The sequence below is a fragment of the Cherax quadricarinatus genome, chromosome 60 (assembly GCF_038502225.1).
Source record: "Cherax quadricarinatus isolate ZL_2023a chromosome 60, ASM3850222v1, whole genome shotgun sequence".
In the NCBI taxonomy this organism is placed as follows: Eukaryota; Metazoa; Arthropoda; class Malacostraca; order Decapoda; family Parastacidae; genus Cherax; species Cherax quadricarinatus.
Window position 1 is genome coordinate 1,976,125 of NC_091351.1, and position 24,980 is coordinate 2,001,104.

Below are 24,980 nucleotides of genomic sequence, written 5' to 3' on the forward strand. Positions count from 1 at the left end.
CAATTATTGGTGACTAAAAAATAAGATATACAATATAGTATGTTTATTTAGCAAATTCAGGCAGGCCCCACTTTACGGTGCTTTGTTTTACAGCGTTTCACTAATTGAGCAGTTTTCAATGATGCCATTCTTCGTTTATTCAGGCTTCCTACAATAAATATATTAACCACTCACTATAAGCTAAGGACAAAAATATTGTAAGTAATATGTGTACTGTATATCCATTTCTTAGGCTTAGCTACATTGCTCACTTAATATATGACAGTGTAAACATGTTATCACGCATTTATGTGCATTTGAAAGTGAAAAAAAAAGCTATGATTCACTATACAGCAATTTTCGCTCTACATCAGCATCTCAGAACCTAACCGGCTGTATAAGTGTGGCCCTCTTCTATCCTTCAAGGGAGGTTCTTTGGTGCTGGTGAGGAGCTCTTGATTCAATAAATTTGACCTGCCCTTTCCTTCCTTGGATTGAACCTTAATGCTTCATATCCCCCCCCCCCAGGCACTTTGCCCTCTATGGGTTTAGCACTCCCCATGAATGTAATAATAATAATTTTTTTTAACATACCAGTTGTCTCCCACTGAGGCAGGGTGACTCGAAAAAGGAGAAAACCTTATAAAGCTTTTCTTCTTTTTAGTAATTTATACAGGAGAAGGGGTTACTAGCCCCTTTCTCCCAGCATGTTAGTTGCCTACCACACCGCGGGCGGGGCTTGAACCCGCAGTTAGAGAGTCATGAAACTCCAAATTGACATGTTAGCCACTGGGCCAGCTAGGTACTAAGATTCGTCCAACTAGGTATATTTATACACCTTAGGAAGGTTAGCATAGGCACCACTGTGATCACAAATGCAAGTTTTTACAGACGTGGTATGGTTTGTTTGCAGTTGTGTCATCATGATTTTGTGAGTCATTTTAGTTGCCTCTTATAACACACATTTCTTATGGAGGAAGGATTCTTTTCCACTTTTCCCTTGGAGAAATAATAATAAGAATAATAGCTACTGTATCTGTAATATTAACCAAGTAAAGCCAATGGAAAGCATTCACAAGTTGGTGGCAGTCTGCATATTTTTTACACAAAACATCGAGGGCACACAATTATGCTGCTCAGGAGCTGCAGAATGTACATCCAATTTACTGTAACAAAATATTTTAGTAGCTCCAGCAAACAAACAATAGACATTGGAGTAATTAACATATAAACTACTACGCAGCTCTTGTTATGCTGAGCATTTTGGGTAGTTTTAAAATTACTGAAAACTTATAATTACTAGACAGTGATATAATAATTTATTTGAAATTTACAGTTTTCCATATTTGACATTTATTATTTCATTACGGTATTTAGTTTTTGTATTGCATGTAATTCCACATGCACTTAACATTTAATTATGTTACAGATTGGTTATGTGGATTGAATCCATTTCTGGAATTCTATGAATGGAAAAGATAATAAAAATTAGGGGCATTGCTAATATTGCTGCAGCATCAGCCTCTATTGCCTTGGCATCTTTACACTGAAGTGCCATTGAGCTGTGTTATGAAAATGGCTTCTCAAAATTGCTTCCTCTACTTTGCATATGGCTCGAACCTTCTCAAAAAACGCATTCACGTAAACAACCCCTCTGCAAAAATGATCAGTGTGGCCAAACTCAAGGTATGACAACTCAACATTGTACATGTACTCTATATGCTTTTTAACCCATTCGCTGTCATGATCCCCCAAATTAAAAGTACACCTACCATCCAACTTACGACCGAGTTCGGTTCCGAGAAACCAGTCATAAGTCGAAATGGACGTAAGTCGAACTTTACTACTGAATATCAACATCACATTTTTGTAATGACTTTATTTTATTGTTTTATTTTGGTATTTCATGTTTTACTTTACTTTTTATGCTGTTAGTACTGTATTTTATACTGTAAGGTTTAGGATAAACACTGTGTACAACACAAATAGTTGTTTATTTCCCAGAAATTTGGCAAAAAAAAAACACTGCCATAAGTCGGGTGGTTGTAAGTCGAGCAGGTTGTAAGTCGGATGGTAGGTGTACTAACAGTTTTGCTGTTTTATTTTTTAAATTATCTTCTGAAAGTAATGACACCAAAAATGCAAAATTTGGTGGAAAACTTATGGAATTACATAGGAGCAAAGTTGACAGTCTGGATACAATTTATGAATTGGCAGTTTTTCCCACTTTACAGCCAGTTTTAAACTAATTACAAATCCTCAGTTCAGCCCATTTTTTTTTTATTATAGATGAATCGTGTTGCCATTTTTTTACCATCTATAGTTTATTGTGTAGCATCTTCCATGATAATGTACACTTGGAAAATCCTAGTGGGACTAGTCCCAAATCTGCACACAGAAATCACTCCCTACGAAAGCAAAAAAACTTGCCAGGCGGTGCAATATCTCCACAGTGAAAAGCAGGAGTGCCATGAGTGTGCTAAGAAACAACACAATAAGAGTCAGGGGCCCTAGATTGTTCAACTGCCTCTTAGCATACATAAGGGGGATTACCAATAGACTCCTAGGTGTCTTCAAGAGGGAGCTGGACAGACACCTAAAGTCAGTACCTGACCAGCTGGGCTGTAGTTTGTATGTTGGCTTGTGTGTGGCCACCAGTAACAGTCTGGTTGATTAGGCCCTGATCCACTGCGAGGCCTGGTATTGGACCAGGCTGTGGGGACATTGACCTCTGAAACACCCTCTAGGTATACTTCAGGTAAGCCCCACAAATGTAGGGTTTTGATCTGGGCTAAGGTTCTGTTGCTGGGGAAGACCACCTTTAAGGCTGCCTTGTGATGGGTAATTGGATACTGGGAAGGGGATTATTGCCCTGAAGTTAACCAACTTTTTTTTTTTTTTTTTTTGCATTAGGAAGCATTCGTGTTAGACTGTTCTCTATTGCCTCAGTCCTTCGTAGGTGGTAGACCTGGGCTATGAAGCTCATTTATTTTGATTTTTACATTGCCAATGAGTTTAGTGATTTCCATGAATAAAGCTCCTGGAGAGCGAAATGTTGCCACAATAAAATGTGACATTAGTTGCATCTGAGTCTGTTTACCTAACATTTTATATGTAATTCTACCATTATTACTAATAAAATTCATGTCCTAAGAATATTACTTTTTAATTTATACTACATGTATTTCAGTCAGTATACTATAATGATTATAATGATGCAGCTACATACATTGACTGCAAAAGACAGTGTGTGATTGGATATACTCTTTGAAGGATTACAGATTGGACTTCATCCTCTTCAGTCAGAATTGGCAAGGAGCTACAGCAACAATTGTGGAAGATCCTGGTAATTTTGTGTATGGAGTGCTCTGGGAAATTGGTAATGAGGATATGGCCAAATTGGATAGGTAAGTACACTAGTAAAGAAAGCTAAAGAATAACAATTACAGCTACTGTATTTATAAAATACTAGTTAATATACTACCTCAGAGCTATGGTACAGTATTATTAGAGGTTATTAATGACAAGAGTGACTCTCAAAATCGTAATAACATGAGTGCAAACAAACCACAGAACAGGTGAATCTTAATATTCCAGGCCTGTGAGTAAGTCACTCAGCCAGCTGTCTCTAATAAGAGTCATCCAACTATAGGTATATTTCTATACACCATAGGGAGGTTAGCATGGGCCACCACTGTGACCACAATTGCAAGTTTTTACAGATGAATTTCCCATCTTATTAGAGCCAGCTGGCCGAGTGGCTTACATACTGACCTGGAGTTTTAGGATTCACTAGCCATGGATTCAAACCCCACCCATTCCATGGTTTATTTAACAGCACGAGTTATGTATCTCTCACTGGGAGTTTACTTTAATCCCTATCTTAGGAACTAAAGCACCTTTGACTAGTCTTGTACTGGTGACAAGCAGCTTTAATAGTCTCCCATGAGTAGTTGATAGACTTTAACCCTTAAACGGTCCAAACAAATCGACGTTCAAATTCGTAGTGCTACAAAAGTAAATCTACTTTTTTTTACATATTTTCAAATGTAACAAAAAAAAAAAATGTAGATATAAGTTTTTTTTACACGTTTTCAAATGTAAAACAAAAAAGAAGATCTACATTTTTTTTACATACTTTCAGATGTTGAAAAAACGTATATATACGTTTGGACCATTTAAGGGTTAAACCTAATTAACCAAATCAAAGAGTATTTTCACATAAACACTGCAACATCTGTGACAAATGTACTTTGGTACAAAAATTAGCGTAAATGTTAGAGAAATTAAAGGTGTTGCTCATGACAAAGAAAGTTCAATAATGCTGCATCTGTAATAATTAAAAATGTTATAAAATTCAGCACTGTTCTGTAGACAAATTTCTAGTTCTATGTAAATAGATAAAATAGGGAGGGAAAATTTGTATAGGTACTTTGTCACTGCAGGATCTATGTTCAGTGTAACATACTTATCTTTGTGGTATTGTGTTTGTAACTTTTTAAGATGAAATCAAAATTATCACTTGTTAGAGTTAACATTTTTATTAAAGGTAACCCAATAGCACTATTGCCACTTAGGTAGGTAACAATAAGGAAGAGTGTCTTCCTGTACCTGGCTGAAATGATACCTGGAACCATCTATTTTACAAAATCTACACTGTACTAGACACTACACTGTCTATTGGATGTTTGTCTATGTCTAATAGTCAGTTGATTAAACAGATGTAGCCTACTTATTCAAAACTTTCAGCATAGCAGATTTTTGCTAAAGCAGACACCTCTTCCCCCCTTTTACCAGTAATCTGTTTTATTGAGAGTATACTGTACAGCCTCTCGTCACTTAGCAACGTATTCGTTTACCGATGACTCGGGCTTACGACAGGTTCTCTGACCAGTATGCAGACCTACATAAAGTATATTTGAGCTGATTTCCTCTATTCTGTTTATTACAATGTACAGTAAATTACTGTTATAAATGATGAGGGGAAAAAAAGGTGAGTGGTGCGTTGAGGTATATGTGGAGTCAAAAAACGTTATCTATGGAGGCAAAGAAGGGCATGTATGAAAGTATAGTAGTACCAACACTCTTATATGGATGTGAAGCTTGGGTGGTTGTAATTACTGTTATAATTGATGAGGGAAAAAAGGTGAGTGGTGCGTTGAGGTATATGTGGAGTCAAAAAACGTTATCTATGGAGGCAAAGAAGGGAATGTATGAAAGTATAGTAGTACCAACACTCTTATATGGATGTGAAGCTTGGGTAGTAAATGCAGCAGCGAGGAGACGGTTGGAGGCAATGGAGATGTCCTGTCTAAGAGCAATGTGTGGTGTAAATATTATGCAGAAAATTCAGAGTGTGGAAATTAGGAAAAGGTGTGGAGTTAATAAAAGTATTATTCAGAGGGCAGAAGAGGGGTTGTTGAGGTGGTTTGGTCATTTAGAGAGAATGGATCAAAGTAGAATGACATGGAAAGCATATAGTAAATCTATAGGGGAAGGAAGACGGGGTAGGGGTCGTCCTTGAAAGGGTTGGAGAGAAGGGGTAAAGGAGGTTTTGTGGGCGAGGGGCTTGGACTTCCAGCAAGCGTGCGTGAGCGTGTTAGATAGGAGTGAATGGAGACGAATGGTACTTGGGACCTGACGATCTGTTGGAGTGTGAGCAGGGTAATATATTTAGTGAAGGGATTCAGGGAAACCGGTTATTTTCATATAGTCGGACTTGAGTCCTGGAAATGGGAAGTACAATGCCTGCACTTTAAAGGAGGGGTTTGGGATATTGACAGTTTGGAGGGATATGTTGTATATCTTTATACGTATATGCTTCTGAACTGTTGTATTCTGAGCACCTCTGCAAAAGCAGTGATAATGTGTGAGTGTGCTGAAAGTGTTGAATGATGATGAAAGTATTTTCTTTTTGGGGATTTTCTTTCTTTTTTGGGTCACCCTGCCTCGGTGGGAGACGGCTGACTTGTTGAAAAAAAAAAAATGGTGCACAGGTGACATTAATTAAAACAATATCAAAGTTAGTTGACACAACCATTCTAGTATGCTCCTTGCATACTAGTATGCTCATTTACCGATGTGGCTCTTAGCAACTGAACTCCATCATTCAGTGAGGAGAGGCTGTACTGTAGTACTACAAGTTATAATACATATTTTTATTCTTAGTGTGGTTGTCTTCCAAACCAGTGGACCAAGTCCACTAGTTTAGAAGACACCTGGATGATCGTGAAAAATTAAATTATTTAGAAGTTTCATACAGTCATCAGTATCATATACTCTCACCCCCTATTAGTCCATTAATTAGATGGTTCACTGTACAGTATTTTTATATATATGCAGTAATGCCTGAAATGCACAAACTTTTTTCTAGTGACTTTCTTTTGTGCTTAACAATATTTTCGTACATGTAAAATACGTTTTTCATACTGCACAAAGAAATAAAATTTGTTTGTTTGATTATTTTTTTTTTTTATGAAAAATCATAGTTTTCAAGTATTTTTTTTTGTTAAGAAACGTTAAAATTTCTAAATAAAATTCTGTTTTTTTCCAGGCAGGAAGGTGTGAACAATGGTGTATATAAAGTCTTGGAGGTAGATGTCGAGACTCCTAATGGGGAGTCCGTCAGAGCACGATGCTACCAACAGCTTATTACATTTACAGAAGATAAAAGGCCATCTTCAGTATATAAGAATGTTATTATTCAAGGGGCTCGGGAAAATGGTCTTCCAGAGGTATGATTTACTATTTTAATACCCACGTAAGTGTAATATCTAGATGTACATACAGTAAACCCTCCATTCAGTGGACTAATAAGGGCTGGTAATGGCAGTTGTGGTGGATAGAGACAAGGATGTTTTGCCATGATTATACTTGGAGAGGATTTTGGGGGTCAACGCCCCCATGGCCTGGTCTGTGACCAGGCCTCGTGGTGGATCAGGGCCTGATTAACCAGGCTGTTACTGCTGACTGCACATAAACTAATGTATGGACCACAGCTTAGCCGGTCAGGTACTGACTTTAGGTTCCTGTCCAGCACCTTTTTTAAGACAGCCAGGAGTCTGTAGGTAATCCCTCTTATGTGCCCTGGGAGGTAGCTTAACAATCTTGGGTCCCTGATGCTTATTGTCTCTTATCATACTTGTGGCACCCCAGCTATTCATTGGGGGATGTAGTATCTCCTGCTAAGTCTTTTGCTTTCATAGGGCGTGATTTTTGTGTGCAAACTTGGTACTAATCCCTTTAGGATTTTCCAGGTGTATATTATCATGTATCTTTCTCGCCTGTATCCCAGGGAATACAAGTCAAGGGACTTTAGAGATTCCCGCTAATTTAGGTGCTTTCTTGTACTTACGTGTGCCGTGAAAATTCTCTGTATATTACCCAGGTCAGTAATATCACCTGCCTTGAAAGGCACTGTTAGTGTACAGCAATATTCCAGCCTAGAGTGAACAAGCAATTTGAAGAGAATCATCATGGGCTTGGCATCCCTAGTTTTGAAGGTTCTCATTATCCATCCTATTATTTTTCAAGAAGATGTGGTAGATGCATTGTAATCTTTGAAAGTGAGATCCTGTGACATTATCACTCCCGGATCCTTCACAATAGTTTTTTACTCTATTGTGTGGTTTTAATTTGTTTTATACTCCAATATAGTTTTAATTTCCTCAAGTTTTCCATAGCGAAGTAATGAAATTTCTCTTCATTGAAGTTCATTTTGTTTTCTGCAGCCCATTTCAAGATTTGGTTGTAACAGTAATGGACAATTCTGCAACAGAATTTGCCCATTGTTTCCAAATCCATATTTCCAAAGTCTGTCAAACTATAGAGATCCTTTATATACAGTCTTTGCTGTACAGTGTGCATTCAGTAATTATCCTGAGAGGCTATAATGGTTTCATTTGTTGCATCATGTACAGGAGGGCCCCGTTTCTATGACAGTTATTTTTCCAACCCCTGATAAGCGAAAATCGCTGGTTGGTGGAAAAGAGTGGGTTTTTCTACAGTGCATGATAACGTCTTTTCACTATCAAACAAAGTGTTCAGTTCAGTTAGGCATAAAAAACATATACTAAAGTACAGTGGAACCTCAAATATCAAACAGCTCCCAACTCAACCAATTATATAAGTGTATTTTTGTAAGTGCTTTTATAAGTGTATTTTTGAGGGTCTGAAATGAACTAACCTAATTTACATTATTCCTGATGGGAATAAATTCGTTTGGTAACGGCACTCGAACTGCCATCTGGAACGAAGAAAGTTCGATATTTGAGGTTCCACTGTAAAATAAATAAATAATCCATATAATATTTACCTTAAAATATGGTGCCGGTCACCCTCACCTTATGCAGCTGTTGTGCAAAAAAGATGGAAAAGCTGAAAAAGCATGTAATTATCAATGGCTCAGTTGTAAACTACCAAAAACGTGGAACACCAAAAAGAGGTTGCTAAATATGTGGGACTGTCCTGTAATTAAAATTTCAGATAAACTGATAGCTCAGTGATGATTTTCATTAAAACAACATATAATAATACTCAGTGAAATGCATTTTAGGATATTTCAATTCTTCCTTTTCTTAATTAAATATTTAAAGAAAACTTTGTAAAAGAAATACATATATTGTGTGCATTTGTGTTTGTTTTTAAATGAATTCAAAGGAGAGTCATCTACATAGACTGAGCACAAATTTTCACACTTTGGTCAAGGACCTAGCTACAGGGGGCATTGACCCCCAAAACCCTCTCCAGGTATACTCCAGGTATTTTTTTTTTCTTTTAACAAGATGGCTGTCTCCCACCGAGGCAGGGTGACCCAAAAAGAAAGAAAATCCCCAAAAAGAAAATACTTTCATCATTCAACACTTTCACCTCACTCATACATATCACTGTTTTTGCAGAGGTGCCCAGAACACAACAGTTTAGAAGCATATATGTACAAAGATACACAGCATATCCCTCCAAACTGCCAATATCCCAAACCCCTCCTTTAACCCGTAAACGGTTCAAACGTATATATACTTTTTTCAACATTTGATAGTATGTAAAAATGTAGATCTTCTTTTTTTTTTTTTACATTTGAAAATGTGTAAAAAACTTTGATCTATTTTTTTTTTTTGTTATATTTGAAAATATGTAAAAAAAATGTAGATCTACTTTTGGAGCACTACACATGTGAATGTACATCCTATTGGACCATTTACTGGTTAAAGTGCAGGCATTGTGCTTCCCATTTCCAGTACTCGAGTCCGGCTATATAAAAATAACCTTTTTCCCTGAATCCCTTCACTAAATATTACCCTGCTCATACTCAAACAGCTCGTCAGGTCCCAAATACCATTCGTCTCCATTCACTGCTATCTAACATGCTCACGCATGCTTGCTGGAAGTCCAAGCCCCTCTCCCACAAACCCTCCTTTAACCCCTCCCTCCAACCTTTTCGAGGACGACCCCTACCCCGCCTTCCTTCCCCTACAGGTATGTTCATGTAAAAATGCACATGCCAGCTAAATTACAATTGTACTGGAAATATATGTGAGCATATGCATCTCATATGCTTATTTCATAAAAACGTTGCAACCCACCTCTTGCCTACACATGTTTATAAAAGTGTGTAGGTCATAAATGTTAAAAAAAAGAAGTGGGTGTAGTAACTCTCCCTGTGGGAGTACCACATATGAAGACCCACCTTAGAGAACCACCATCCTTCTGCCAGACAGCTTGATTACTTATTTTTTCATTGCCTGCCTATAGATGCAGGAGCACCCAGGGAGGTACTACTGTCCTGCCAAGTGAGTGTAAAACAAAAACCTGTTATTGTTTTACATGATGGTAGGATTGTTGGTGTCTTTTTTCTGTCTCGTAAACATGCAAGATTTCAGGTACATCTTGCTACGTCTACTTACACTTAGGTCACACTACACATACATGTACACGTTTATGTATACACACTCATCTGAGTTTTCTTTGATTTTATCTTAATAGTTCTTGTTCTTATTGCTTTTCCTTTTATATCCATGGGGAAGTCGAATAAGAATCTTTCCTCCATAAGCCATACGTGTTGTAAAAGTCAACTAAAATGCCAGGAACAATGGCCTAGTAACCCCTTTTCCCATATAGCCTACTAAAAAGAAAAGAAAACCGTCAAAGTGGGATGTTTGAATGTGTGTGGATGTTGTGTGAATGATAAGAAAGAGATGATTGTGGATGTTATGAATGAGAAGAAGCTGAATGTCCTGGCTTTAAGTGAAACAAAGCTGAAGTGGGTGGGAGAATTTCAGTGGGGAGAGAGAAATGGGATTAGGTCAGGGGTTTCAAATAGAATTAGAGCTAAGGAAAGAGTATCAATAATGTTGAGTGATCAGTTATGGCAGGAAAAAAGTGGGAATATAAATGTATAAATTCAAGGAGTGTGTCTATTAAAATAAAGGTGGGATGGGAAAAGTGGGTTATATTAAGTGTTTGTGCACCTGGAGAAGAGAGGAGTGTAGAGAGAGAGATTTTAGGAAATGTTGAGTGACTGCATGGGGAGTTTGAACCAAGTGAGAGAGTACCTGTGGTTGGGGATCTCAATGCTAAAGTGGGTAAAAATGTTGTGGAGAGAGTAGTAGGTCAATTTGGAATACGAGGGGTACTACTGTTTTTGTTTTTTTAATTCATTCTTTGATTATTATATTCACTAGCTCCTTTATTTTAGCTGTAAATATCTACCATAGTTCATGAGCTCACATTTGTTATAATAATTAAGGTGCTACTTAGATCCCAAAGTGTATAACTGAATTATCTACTCTATATAAATCCATAGTTCTTTTTTATTTTTAAAAGTTTTAGAATAATTACATAGTATTATTCCTAAGTCTAGTTGTAGATTCAATATAACTCTTATATTATTTTACTCAGAAAATCTAGTTTGTAAAATTACTCTCATCCTATGATTACAGGCATAGATCCTTATGTTAACTTTTTACTAAATGAATTTCACAAATTAAACAGCAACTGTAATTACTATACAGCAGACCAAGCAAAGGCATTACTCAGTGCAAACAATGACATAACCATCTTTAACTACAATGTCAGATCCTTGAGCAAACATTTTGACGACCTTACTGCATTACTCAATTCCCTTCATTCCAATATATCCTAAGGCATTGGGGAGAGGGGTGGGATTAAATTATGGGGAATCAAATACAAAATGGGAGTTGACACAGTTACTTTTTGCTGATGATTCTGTGCTTATGGGAAATTCTAAAGAAAAGTTGCAAAGGTTAGTGGACGAGTTTGGGAAGGTGTGTAAAGGTAAAAAGTTGAAAGTGAGCATAGATAAGAGTGAGGTGATGAGGGTATCAAATGATTTAGATAAAGAAAAATTGGATATCACATTGGAGAGAGGGAGTATGGAACAAGTGAATGTTTTCAGATATTTGGGAGTTGACTTGTCAGCGGATGGGTTTATAAAAGATGAGGTTAACCATAGAATTGATGAAGGAAAAAAGGTGTGTGGTGCTTGAGGTATCTATGGAGACAAAAAAACGTTATCCATGGAGGCAAAGAAGGGAATGTACGAAAGTGCAGTGATACCAACACTCTTATATGGGTGTGAAGCTTGGGTTGCAAGGAGGTGGCTGGAGGAAAGTGGAGATATCTTGTCTAAGGGCAATGTGTGGTGTAAATATTATTCAGAGAATTCGGAGTGTGGAAATTAGGAGGTGGTGTGGAGTTACTAAAAGTATTAGGAAGAGGGCTGAAGAGGAGTTGTTGAGGTGGTTTGGTCATTTAGAGAGAATGGATAAAAGTAGAATGACATGGGGAAGGAAGGTGGGGTAGGGGTCGTTCTCAGAAAGGTTGGAGGGAGGGGGTAAAGGAGGTTTTGTGGGTAGGGGCTTGGACTTCCAGCAAGCGTGTGTGAGCATGTTAGATAGGAGTGAATGGAGATGAATGGTTTTTGGGACCTGACAAGCTGTAGGAGTGTGAGCAGGATAATATTTAGTGAAGGATTCAGGGAAACTGGTTATCTTTATATAGCCAGACTTGAGTACTGGAAATGGGAAGTGCAATGCCTGCACTTTAAAGGAAGGGTTTGGGATATTGGCAGTTTGCAGGGGTATGTTATATATCTTTATATATGCTTCTAAGCAATTGTATCTGGGTGCCTCTGCAAAGACAGTGATTATGTGTGAGTGAGGTGATAGTGTTGAATGATGATGAAAGTATTTTCTTTTTGGGGATTTTCTTTCTTTTTGGGTCACCCTGCCTTGGTGGGAGATGGCCAACTTGTTGAAAAAAAAATGTAGTATATGTATTTTATTTAACGCACTGGCCGTCTTACGCAAAGGTAGGGTGACGCAAAAAAGAAAGACTTTCATCATCATTCACTCCATCACTGTCATACCAGAGGCATGCTGATGATTTTTTCAAAGCACCAGGAAATGCAGCTGCTGAAATATGATCTGCCGAACCTGATTCTCCACTCATCTTCATCTCATCTGCTAGGAAGTCAAGATGGGTGATGGTAGGATGTCCTGGTTCTGCACTGGTGCTAGCCTCATCACTAGCCAACGTCAAAGTCTTTCCCTTTGCACAAACTGCAATGTTGTCTATGGGATTTCCTTTTCTATTTTGGTCTAAAATACACACAAATAATGCTGATTCCATCTTAAACATTGCACTGTTTCTTACTTGACATTTGCTTGGCTGAGGGAGGAGCAGTAGATGCTAGTGCTGCCCTTATCTTCGCCTCATTTTTCTTGATAGAGTGCACTGTGCTTTCGTTTGCATTAAATAATTGTCCAACAGCAGAATTGCTCAAATAATCTGCCCTACACTTGTCTAGCAATATCATCTTCTCCTCCAGATGCATGACTTTCTTTGAGCGCTTAGGGGTTGGCTCATCATTAGCGGTTGCTGCTTGCTTGGGGGCCATACTTGCACCACCACTCAAACACATGTGTACAGTAGGACACGAACAGCAACTGGACACGACCGACGCAAACAGTAACTGGACAATGAGTGGCGGACTGCCGGTTGAGGGGGTAAGAGGGAGGGTAGTAGGGACACTGCTGGAAGCATTTTCCTATACTTTTTTCCTGCATTTGTTTGGTAAATATGATTGGGCAGCTGGGCATTCGTGAATGTTTGAAGCTTGTGAAAGTGGAACTCACGAAAGAGGAGGGCTAGTTGTACAGTTCATATGCCGTTCCAAACTGCAAATCCCCAACCCTCTTTCTGAGTGCAGGCACTGTACTCCCCACTTCCAGAACCAGTTTTCCTGAATCCCTTCACAAAATGTTACCTTGCTCACATTCCAAACATAATAAATACAGTGGACCCCCGGTTAACGATATTTTTTCATTCCAGAAGTATGTTCAGGTGCCAGTACTGACCGAATTTGTTCCCATAAGGAATATTGTGAAGTAGATTAGTCCATTTCAGACCCCCAAACATACACGTACATAAATACACTTACATAATTGGTCGCATTGGGAGGTGATTGTTAAGCGGGGGTCCACTGTATTTTCCTTTTAACACTTTAGTTTCAAATCAGTGAACTCTAGCAAGGTAGATGTTATTGTATGTACCCATTTTATTGCCAGGCAGGAAAAATGTTTTGTTTAACACTTTAGGTTGGAACCTATGAATTCCAACAAGGTAGATGTGAATGTATGTACCCAGCTGTGATGTCAAGTACGTACTAAATTTTTTCCTTAGCCTTGAAGAGAATTAAGAACAATCATGAAAATTCTTAAAAAGATTCTCATGGTGTTATCACAAGAATAAAAATCTTTTAATCTTTTTCAGAATTACATAAAGTTCCTGGAGAGCATTGAAGATAATGGGTACTCTGGTGAGGTGATCTTAACAGGTGGATCTTACAAGTGAGCTTGTGTCTTCTTGAGTTTGGTAATGATTTGTTACTGATGTTTCACACACAAGTCCAACCATATTAATGCCAAATTACTGAAAATATCTACTTGGATGACTACTAACAAACTTACTGTCGATATAGACAAAACCTACTTCATGCTATTTGGACACAGCTTTAAATGTACAGTTAAACATAATGATAAATAGTTCACCCATTTCTAGACTCACAGAGGGCAAATTTCTAGGTCTTCAACTCGACATTGGTCTCAAATTCCAGACACACATACAGCAAATATCCAAGAAAGTCTCCAAAACAGTAGGCATCTTTTCAAAGATACATATCACCACAGTCAAGACTAAACCGGTGGAAAGAGACAACTGTTGCTGGAATGTATTTGCTTTTTGCAACAATAATGCTTATGCCTCATGTCTATAAGCATAATATAAAATCATACTGGCCCACAGATCGGCTAATTTGTACCCCGGTCTTCAGTGAAATCATCCCAGTGAACAGGCTTATTTTACTGTTACGTATGTTGCACTTCTCTGGCAAAACCAGGCTTGACAGAAGTGACAGGTTATACAAGATTAGAAATGTTTCATTTATCTCAAACAAAAGTTCAACATGTACTTTTATCCATTCAAGAATCTTGTAATTGACGAGTCTTCGATTTTGTTCAAAGGTAGGCTGTCATTCAAGCAGTATATATCGAGCAAGAGGAAACGCTTTGGTATAAAACTGTTTGTACTCTGTGACTGTGACGGTGGCCTGGTATTGGATATTGTTGTATACACTGGATGTAAAACATTGAAAGATACCAAGATGTTATTGGATATCTCAGGTGACGTAGTGAGAAGCATGATGGCACCTTATCTTGGTAAGGGGCATACATTATATACCGATAACTGGTACACAAGCCCTTTACTCAGTGATTTCTTGCGAGTGAACAAGACAGATGTGTGTGGCACAGTGCGTTCTAATCGTAAACATATGCCCAGGTTCAACGCAGGTGCTCGTCATGACGTGCAGGTGTTTACTGCCAGTGACATAATGGCATTACGGTGGCATGACAAATGAGATGTCACATTGTTGACAATCATTCACCGTAACGAAATGCAAGACAGTGGCAAAGTTGATCGAGTGACTAATGAACATATTTGAAAACCAGTGACTAAGAAAAATAATTTTTTTTTTCTTTCTTTTTTTTTTCAAAATTTCTTGGACACTGGGGCACCCCTTCAGATTTTGCCTTTGGACCCTGAAAGGGTTAATCTCACTCCAAAACTTTTTCTTATTTTCCAAAAAATTTGTTGATAACATCTCACCCACTCTCATTTGCTCTCTTTTTACATTGCTTCATCACTCTCTTAACCTCTCTTTTTCTCTCCATATACTGCTCTCTCCTTGCATCACTTCTACTTTGTAAAAACCATCTCACATGCTAACTTTTTCTCTCTTACTACTATCTTTACATCATCATTCCACCAATCACTCTTCTTCCCCCCTGCACCCACTTTCCTGTAACCACAAACTCTGCTGAACACACTAGCACTATATTCTTAAACTTACCCCATACATCTTTACCCCATTGCCTATATTCAAACTAGCCCATCTGTACTCCAACAGTTGTTTATATCTTACCCTAAGTGCCTCCTCCTTTAGTTTTTAAGCCCCCACCTCCCTTTTATACTTGCTGCTTCTATTTTCCTTGTATCCCATCTACCTTTTACTCTCACTGTAGCTGCAACTAATAAGTGATCTGATATATCTGTGGCCCCTCTATAAACATGTACATATTGAAATCTACCCAACAGTCTTTTATTTACCAAAGTTGTATGACAAATTTTATACTACCAAGAGTTTTTTACATCCATCCACCTCAGACTAAGAACCACAGCCATCCACCTTATTACCCCTTTCAGAGAATACTTCTTTGAATTCCTCTGTTTTATTGGAAGCATATGGAGGAGCTATATATTCTGTTCCTTTGCATAAAATTTATGTACAGTGCAAATATTACACTGGGTACTTGACTGTAGGTGTCTCAAAAGGATTCCCCATGAAAGATGCAGTGTTATTACTGGGTAATAACATTACTACTGTTAGTTCGTGTCCTGAACCTATAATGATTAATTCTTCTCCAGTGTTGGCCATAACTCGGGCAACATCCCAAGGGTTGTCTGGAGAGAATGTTGACCTATCCTTGGACGACTCCGATCTCGGAATAGCCACATTGTTTTACGAGGAAAACTGGCCAGAGCCTCGTAGATCAAGTGAACAGACCCCGATCAAGCCTTCCTATTCCCAGGTTGCAGGATTGCCAGATGTCTCTGTTTCCATGCCCGAGGGACTGTCCTTCCGGGAGGAACAACGAAAGGACCCTTCTTTAAAATTCGCTTTTGAGGCAGCCATGGGTAAATCCTCTTTGGGTCATCCGGTCAAGTATGAAGTTAAAAACGATTATTTGATCTGCACTGAGACTGGTAAGGAGATAGAGGGCCGGCAATTGTATGACAGGTTAGTGGTTCCAACGAAGTATAGACCTCAAATATTAAATATAGCTCATAATACGTCATTAGGAGGTCACTTAGGAATTACAAAAACCTTGTATAGAATCACAAAAGAATTTTATTGGCCAAAATTAAAGAAAGATGTGAAGAATCATATTAGGAGTTGCCGAGAATGTCAGCAAGTTGGAAAACCTGGACATTCCATTAAACCTGCACCTCTCCAACCTATACCTGCTGATGGAGAACCTTTTGCAGATTTAATTATAGATTGTGTAGGTCCACTACCTAGGTCAAAATCTGGAAATCAGTATTTATTTACGATTATGGATAAAGTAACCAGATATCCTGAAGTCATTCCCATTCTAGAGCTGGTTGAAGCACGGTCTGCTATCTTGTGGCTTCTATTTCTGCTTTGCTTACCGTGGAGTGCACTATACTTATCACTGTACATAGTATACATATTGCTGTTCTAAACTGGTGAAGGATAATATAAGTCTAAACTTTTTCTACTGTGTTTATTTGCTCCCATTACACCCGGGGTAACAGGCCATTTGAATCCTGGGTTGTAATACACCTCATCCTAAGAACCACAGCCATCCACCTCATCCTAAGAACCACAGCCATCCACCTCATCCCAAGAACCACATCCATCCACCTCATCCCAAGAACCACATCCATCCACCTCATCCCAAGAACCACATCCATCCACCTCATCCCAAGAACCACATCCATCTACCTCATCCCAAGAACCACATCCATCTACCTCATCCCAAGAACCACATCCATCCACCTCATCCCAAGAACCACATCCATCCACCTCGTCCCTAGAACCTCAACCATTCACCTTGGCCCAGTAGGGCCACAACAATCCTTCCACTGATGCTGAGATGCATTAACAACCAGAATTGAAGGTAAGAAAAGTTGCTGCATATACTCTTGTTTAACTGTCTAAACCTCATTATATCCAACTAGGCCTATCTCTCCATTAACAAAGCACCTTCATGTACAATATATCAAAAGCTATTATTTTTGATAAATCAAAAATTAAAAATAATTTTTTGACTTTCATGGAGGTTTTAAGAACAACTCTTGTTTTCCCCATATGTTCTTCACTGTGCATATCACAATTTTACACATAGTGCTGATTTCAGAATTTATGAAACAATATTTTGGTTAGGATCCCACATGGGACTCAACAGGAATATACTCATATACTCTATTTATTTACCTTTTTGTGCAAGTTAATAATGATAATGCTTTATTTCTATGAGCATACATATAATATATGTAGAGATGTTGGTAGGTCCATAGGGAGGTGGAGAAGAATCTTCCATAAGCCATGCTTGTCGTAAGAGGTGACTAAAATGCAAGGAGCAAAGGTGCTAGTAACCCCTTTTCCTGTATAAATTACTAAATGTAAAAAAAGAAGAGCTTTCGTTTCTTCATTTTTGGGTCACCTTGCCTCGGTGGGAGACGGGTGGTGTTAAAAAAAGTTAAACGCTCTACATGTGTATATACTGCTTTACTTACATTGTAAAACAATCATTCCTTGATTTAGTCACAGAGCTCTAAATTGATATAAATTTTCAAGTAAGAATAGGTATTCTTTAATTTATACACTTTATTTATTATTTTTTTTTATTGTCACACTGCCCGATTCCCACCAAGGCAGGGTGGCCCGAAAAAGAAAAACTTTCACCATCATTCACTCCATCACTGTCTTGCCAGAAGGGTGCTTTACACTACAGTTTTTAAACTGCAACATTAACACCCCTCCTTCAGAGTGCAGGCACTGTACTTCCCATCTTCAGGACTCAAGTCCGGCATGCCGGTTTCCCTGAACCCCTTCATAAATGTTACTTTGCTCACACTCCAACAGCATGTCAAGTATTAAAAACCATTTGTCTCCATTCACTCCTATCAAACACGCTCACGCATGCCTGCTGGAAGTCCAAGCCCCTCGCACACAAAACCTCCTTTACCCCCTCCCTCCAACCTTTCCTAGGCCGACCCCTACCCCGCCTTCCTTCCACTACAGGCTGATACACTCTTGAAGTCACACTGTTTCGCTCCATTCTCTCTACATGTCCGAACCACCTCAACAACCCTTCCTCAGCCCTCTGGACAACAGTTTTGGTAATCCCGCACCTCCTCCTAACTTCCAAACTACGAATTCTCTATATTATATTCACACCACACATTGCCCTCAGACATGACATCTCCACTGCCTCCAGCCTTCTCCTCGCTGAAACATTCATCACCCATGCTTCACACCCATATAAGAGTGTTGGTAAAACTATACTCTCATACATTCCCCTCTTTGCCTCCAAGGACAAAGTTCTTTGTCTCCACAGACTCCTAAGTGCACCACTCACCCTTTTCCCCTCATCAATTCTATGATTCACCTCATCTTTCATAGACCCATCCGCTGACACGTCCACTCCCAAATATCTGAATACATTCACCTCCTCCATACTCTCTCCCTCCAATCTGATATCCAATCTTTTTGTTATCCTCATAACCTTACTCTTTCCTGTATTCACTTTTAATTTTCTTCTTTTGCACACAATACCAAATTCATCCACCAATCTCTGCAACTTCTCTTCAGAATCTCCCAAGAGCACAGTGTCATCAGCAAAGAGCAACTGTGACAACTCCCACTTTGTGTGATTCTTTATCTTTTAACTCCACGCCTCTTGCCAAGACTCTCGCATTTACTTCTCTTACAACCCCATCTATAAATATATTAAACAACCATGGTGACATCACACATCCTTGTCTAAGGCCTACTTTTACTGGGAAATAATTTCCCTCTTTCCTACATACTCTAACTTGAGCCTCACTATCCTCGTAAAAACTCTTCACTGCTTTCAGTAACCTACCTCCTACACCATACACCTGCAACATCTGACACATTGCTCCCCTATCCACCCTGTCATACGCCTTTTCCAAATCCATAAATGCCACAAAGACCTCTTTAGCCTTATCTAAATACTGTTCACTTATATGTTTCACTGTAAACACCTGGTCCACACACCCCCTACCTTTCCTAAAGCCTCCTTGTTCATCTGCTATCCTATTCTCCGTCTTACTCTTAATTCTTTCAGTAATAACTCGACCATACACTTTACCAGGTATACTCAACAGACTTATCCCCCTATAATTTTTGCACTCTCTTTTGTCCCCTTTGCCTTTATACAAAGGAACTATGCATGCTCTCTGCCAATCCCTAGGTACCTTACCCTCTTCCATACATTTATTAAATAATTGCACCAACCACTCCAAAACTATATCCTCACCTGCTTTTAACATTTCTATCTTTATCAAATCAATCCCGGCTGCCTTACCCCCTTTCATTTTACCTACTGCCTCACGAACTTCCCCCACACTCACAACTGGCTCTTCCTCACTCCTACAAGATGTTATTCCTCCTTGCCCTATGCACGAAATCACAGCTTCCCTATCTTCATCAACATTTAACAATTCCTCAAAATATTCCCTCCATCTTCCCAATACCTCTAACTCTCCATTTAATAACTCTCCTCTCCTATTTTTAACTGACAAATCCATTTGTTCTATAGGCTTCCTTAACTTGTTAATCTCACTCCAAAACTTTTTCTTATTTTCAACAAAATTTGTTGATAACATCTCACCCACTCTCTCATTTGCTCACTTTTTACATTGCTTCACCACTCTCTTAACCTCTCTATTTTTCTCCATATACTCTTCCCTCCTTGCATCACTTCTACTGTGTAAAAACTTCTCATATGCTAACTTTTCACACATCATCATTCCACCAATCGCTCCTCTTCCCTCCCGCACCCACTTTCCTGTAACCACAAACTTCTGCTGAACACTTACATTGTAAAACAATCATTCCTTGATTTAGTCACAGAGCTCTAAATTGATATAAATTTTCAAGTAAGAATAGGTATTCTTTAATTTATACACTTTATTAATGCAGAATTCTGTATCTATATAAAATTTTAATTGGTTTAATACTTACAGATACAAAACCCATCCCTAAATTGAATAACTCAACATACCTGACCAGTTTGATTGTAACATTCTTGTTGATGTGGTTGAGGTTTCAGCAAGTTCAAGACATTGCATCAGAGTAAGTTTTTTCTTGTGTTTTTCTGATGATTCTCGAATTCATATGGAATTGTTAAAAGATACTGAGTGTACAGCCTCTCCTCACTTAGCAATGTACTCGTTTACTGATGCCTCGGACTTATGATGGGCTCTCTGACCAGTATGCATACCTAAATAATGTATATTAGAGCTGATTTCCTCTATTCTGTTTATTACCATATAGTACAGTACACTACTGTATAAAAATTTAAAAATATACCAGAAATGTTTTAAATGGTGCAAAGGTGACATTAACCGGTGGCCTGGTGGCTAAAGCTCCCGCTTCACACACACGGAGGGCCCGGGTTCGATTCCCGGCGGGTGGAAACATTTCGACACGTTTCCTTACACCTGTTGTCCTGTTAACCTAGCAGCAAATAGGTACCTGGGTGTTAGTCGACTGGTGTGGGTTGCATCCTGGGGGACAAGATTAAGGACCCCAATGGAAATAAGTTAGACAGTCCTCGATGACGCACTGACTTTCCTGGGTTATCCTGGGTAGCTAACCCTCCGGGGTTAAAAATCCGAACGAAATCTTATCTTATCTTAGCCCTTAAATGGTCCAAACGTATATATACATTTTTTCAACATTTGAAAGTATGTAAAAAAATGTAGATCTTCTTTCTTGTTTTACATTTAAAAATGTGCAAAAAAAACTTTTATCTACATTTTTTTTTTTTGTTATTTTTGAAAATATGTAAAAAAAACTTAGATCTACTTTTGGAGCATTACGGATTTCAATGTCGATTTGTTTGGACCGTTTAAGGGTTAAAACAATATCAAAGATGACTGATGCACGCCCACTACCATTATAGTATGCTCCTCACTTAGTGACGAATTTGTTTACCAATGTGGTCTTAGGAATGGAACTCCGTCGTTAAATGAGGAGAGACTGTACATGTTTTCTTTTTTTTAGGTGAAATGGTGGTCCTTTTGTATTGTTGTTGGTACTATACATCTAGTTTAAGACTGCTGTACAACAAATTGTACATACTGTATAGTATTTACATTACATATCAAAGTGGTTTGGTTTATAGTTGAAGGCGGTAATCATCAAGTTTCTTAAATGCAATACAGTACGTGCAAAAACAATTTTTTCCAAATTTGTAAGGCTTTAAGTGCCAGTGGGTCGTCATATGATTTAGACCACATTCAGGTGATTTTCCCTGACAAATTAAATTTTTTTTTCACTGAATCCAAATTTGTTCTTGAAAACAATTGAACAAATGACATTCGCAGTAATTATAGTTGAACAAGAGTTAACCAATTTGTGTAACAAAATGGCATCAAATAGTTATAAACTTAAGCACCTAATAATCACTTTTGACACTGTATGAAGAATTAACTTAACATTAAACAAGCTGTTGGTTATCAAAAATTTTAATGTCAATACAAGACATCCTGGGAATGTACATCCAACCTCAGTATATTTAATTATAGGAGATATATAATAAACTGTTTTATAAGGGTAAAATACAGGAGGGCTCTACTTATACAACAGGTTGGGTTCCAGGTTACCAATGTGAAGCAAAAATTGCTGTAAAGTGAATCATAAATTTTTTCACTTTCAAATGAATATAAAAGCCTGATAACATGTTTACACTTGTATATTAAGTGAGCAACATAGCTAGGCCTAAAAAATGCATATACAGTACACACATTACTTCCTTTAAAATATTTTCATCCTTAGCGCTTTATAGTTAGTGGTGAATATATTGTAAGAAGTCTGAATTAAAGAAGAATGGGAATAATTGAAAAACCACTGTATTACCGAAATGCTGTAAAGTGAAGTGCCGTAAAGCAGGGCCTGCCTATGTTAAAAGTTTCTTTGATTAGTTTATATTCAGTCTGTCCACAATATCCTTTTCTGATTTCAGTTTTTTACAATACATTGGTAACATATGAAAATCAGGTTTTCTTTATATGATAGCTGAACTAAGAGATTTTTTATGTAAATAATTGTATATTTATGCACCTTTAGTGGCCTATAACTCATCTAATTGATACTCCAGTTCATTCTACTTATTGGGCAACATATCTACTGTAGTTCTCCATGGGAAAGTGGAACAGAATTCTTCCTCTGTAAGCCATGCGTGTCATAAGAGGCGACTAAAATACCAAGAGCAAGGGGCTAGTAACCTCTTCTCCTGTGTATATTACAAAATGTCAAAGGAGAAACTTTCGTTTTTCTTTTTGGGCCACCCCGCCTCGGTGGGATATGGCTGGTGCGTTGAAAGAAAGATCTACTGTAATGTGACTTTTCCAGTACCATCATTTATACTAGCACAGAGTGTTTTAACATCAGCTGTTGGTAATCGGGAAAATATTAATTGTTCAAATCCCCTACAAAAATTAGTTTAAAGGTGTGATGAGTGTTGGGGCCATCATGTCCAGTCTATCTGTCAGGAAGTTTCATGTTACTATTATTATGCTATTATATGCAGGGAACAGCATTTTCATGTCATATTATATTATTGTAATAACTTTTGAAATGAAAGAGATCTTTTTTAGGCACACTGTATATTCATGGGACAGTGCTATGCCTGTATGGATCATACAGTGCCTGGGGAATATGAGGTAATCTGGTTTGATTCAAGAAAGCAGAGGTTAGTTCCAGTTTCTTAGATCAATAGATATTTCATTAATAAAAAGGCATCCCCCTTCCCCACTCCAACCTCCTTGAAGGGTACTGCATTTACAGCTCACAGTGACCAAAGGAACAGAGTTAGCTCACTACAGCCTCTCCTCGCTTAATGACAGAGTTCTGTTCCTATTACCTCGTCAGTAAACAAATTCATCACTAAATGAGGAACACACTATAATGGTAGTGGGTTTATGTCAACCATCTTTGATATTGCTTTAATGTCACCCTTGCACCATTTATAACATTTTTAGTATATTTTTAAATGTTTTTACAGTAGTGTACTGTACTGTATTGAAATAAACAGAATAGAGGAAATCAGCTCTAATATACATTATTTAAGTATGCATACTGGTCAGAGCCTATTGTAAGTCCGAGTCGTCAGTAAATGAGTATGTTGCCAAGTGAGGAGAGTCTGTACTGTAAATACTCAGCAGGATAATGAGCTACTTGTAAACTCTGAGGTTAATAACTCGTAGCTTCCCTTTTACTGACAAAGTAATGGCTAGAATCATCAGTAATATGTTATTCATAAGCAACCAGGGTAATGTTACTTGGTAACCTTAGGCAAATAAAGATCATGCTGCTCAGTTAGTATTATTTATACAATTATTTAAAAAAAAAAATGGGCAAATCACAGTTAAAATATTTGTACATACCAAGGATTATAAGTGCTTTTCTTACCATATATAACATATGGTGCAATGCACCAAAACTATTGTAGTCTTTAAATATACGAAAGGCATCAGGTATGCTGTATGACCCATGTGAATTTAGTTGTCATTTTAATATACTGGTAATAATAAAACAATTCAAACATTTATCAGTGACAGTAATGACACCATAATTCAAGACTAAAGTGAAGTGATGAGAATTTAGGAACTATTAGAGGTACAATACCAATTTTCCAGCACCCTTGGTGCCCAGGCTTCTTGGAATATTGATTTTGCCAAACCAACAGAGGTCACAGTAATAATTTACCAGTACACCTCTAACCCACCATGGTCTGCTGGAAACTTAAATTAAACATTAGTATAAATGAAACAGGTTTATTAATTACTGTAGTTACAATGTTACATACTACTACTCCCAAAGTTATAAATTTTAGAATTTTATTGAAACTAAAGTTATTCACAAAGGTGTGGGAGTTGAGGGTTGTCAGGATTGTTTCATAATTGGCTGTTTCATCATGGATTTGTGATGTTATATTGGGGATATCTGGGGTACTGGAAGCCACAGGATTTTCAGATGAAGGCCTATTTCTGTGACATTTTTCTTAGCTATCTTTAATATGTCATCCAAACAAAGTTGATTAATGTGCCTGATCTTTTCCTGTATAATTTTTCATCAAATAAAAACTCATTAGCTCTTGCTCTGTCACAAAGAGGAACAATACCATAGCTGGTGAGAGTTACTTGTATAGCTATTAACCCTAGCCAGAGTTAAGGTTAAATGTTAGCAAAATATGCTAAGAATCATACAAAATCAAAGATCACACTAACTCCAGTGTAAACAATATAAATGTAAGTGCTCTACACCTAATGCCCCGTGGCCACCCAGTACACTAGACTAGCGAAAAGTTAGTCCCATAATTTTGTCTGGACTAAAAGTGTTGCAGGAAAATTGATATTGTACCTATACAACTGAATTTGTTTGATATGTAGCTCATATAAAGTAAACTTCTTTATAATGTTTGACTAGATTAAGTACTCTGATAAAACAATTTTTCTGTAAACAGATCTGAACTTGAATTCAGATATGGACTACTACCTTAGAAGGGCTGACTCAAACAAATTACCCTACAAATTGGTTCTAGTGAGGTAAGATTGAAATATCTGTGTAATTCTTAGTTATTACC

At 37.8% G+C, this 24,980-nt stretch overlaps 1 protein-coding gene across 3 annotated transcripts in view; it reads left to right on the top strand.

Moving 5' to 3' along the window:
- LOC128694455 (gamma-glutamylcyclotransferase) overlaps window positions 1-24,980 on the top strand; it is a 51,151-nt gene that overhangs the window by 17,956 nt on the left and 8,215 nt on the right. For 2 of the 3 annotated variants that reach the window (XM_070097882.1, XM_070097883.1), the window contains exons 2-7: window positions 1,409-1,665; window positions 3,253-3,386; window positions 6,533-6,713; window positions 13,771-13,847; window positions 20,356-20,464; window positions 24,861-24,942. In XM_070097882.1, coding sequence (XP_069953983.1) covers window positions 1,549-1,665; window positions 3,253-3,386; window positions 6,533-6,713; window positions 13,771-13,847; window positions 20,356-20,374 — 528 coding nt within the window. In that variant the 5' untranslated portion in view covers window positions 1,409-1,548 and the 3' untranslated portion in view covers window positions 20,375-20,464; window positions 24,861-24,942. The remainder of the gene's footprint in view (window positions 1-1,408; window positions 1,666-3,252; window positions 3,387-6,532; window positions 6,714-13,770; window positions 13,848-20,355; window positions 20,465-24,860; window positions 24,943-24,980) is intronic. The other variant, XM_070097884.1, reaches the window with a different exon arrangement.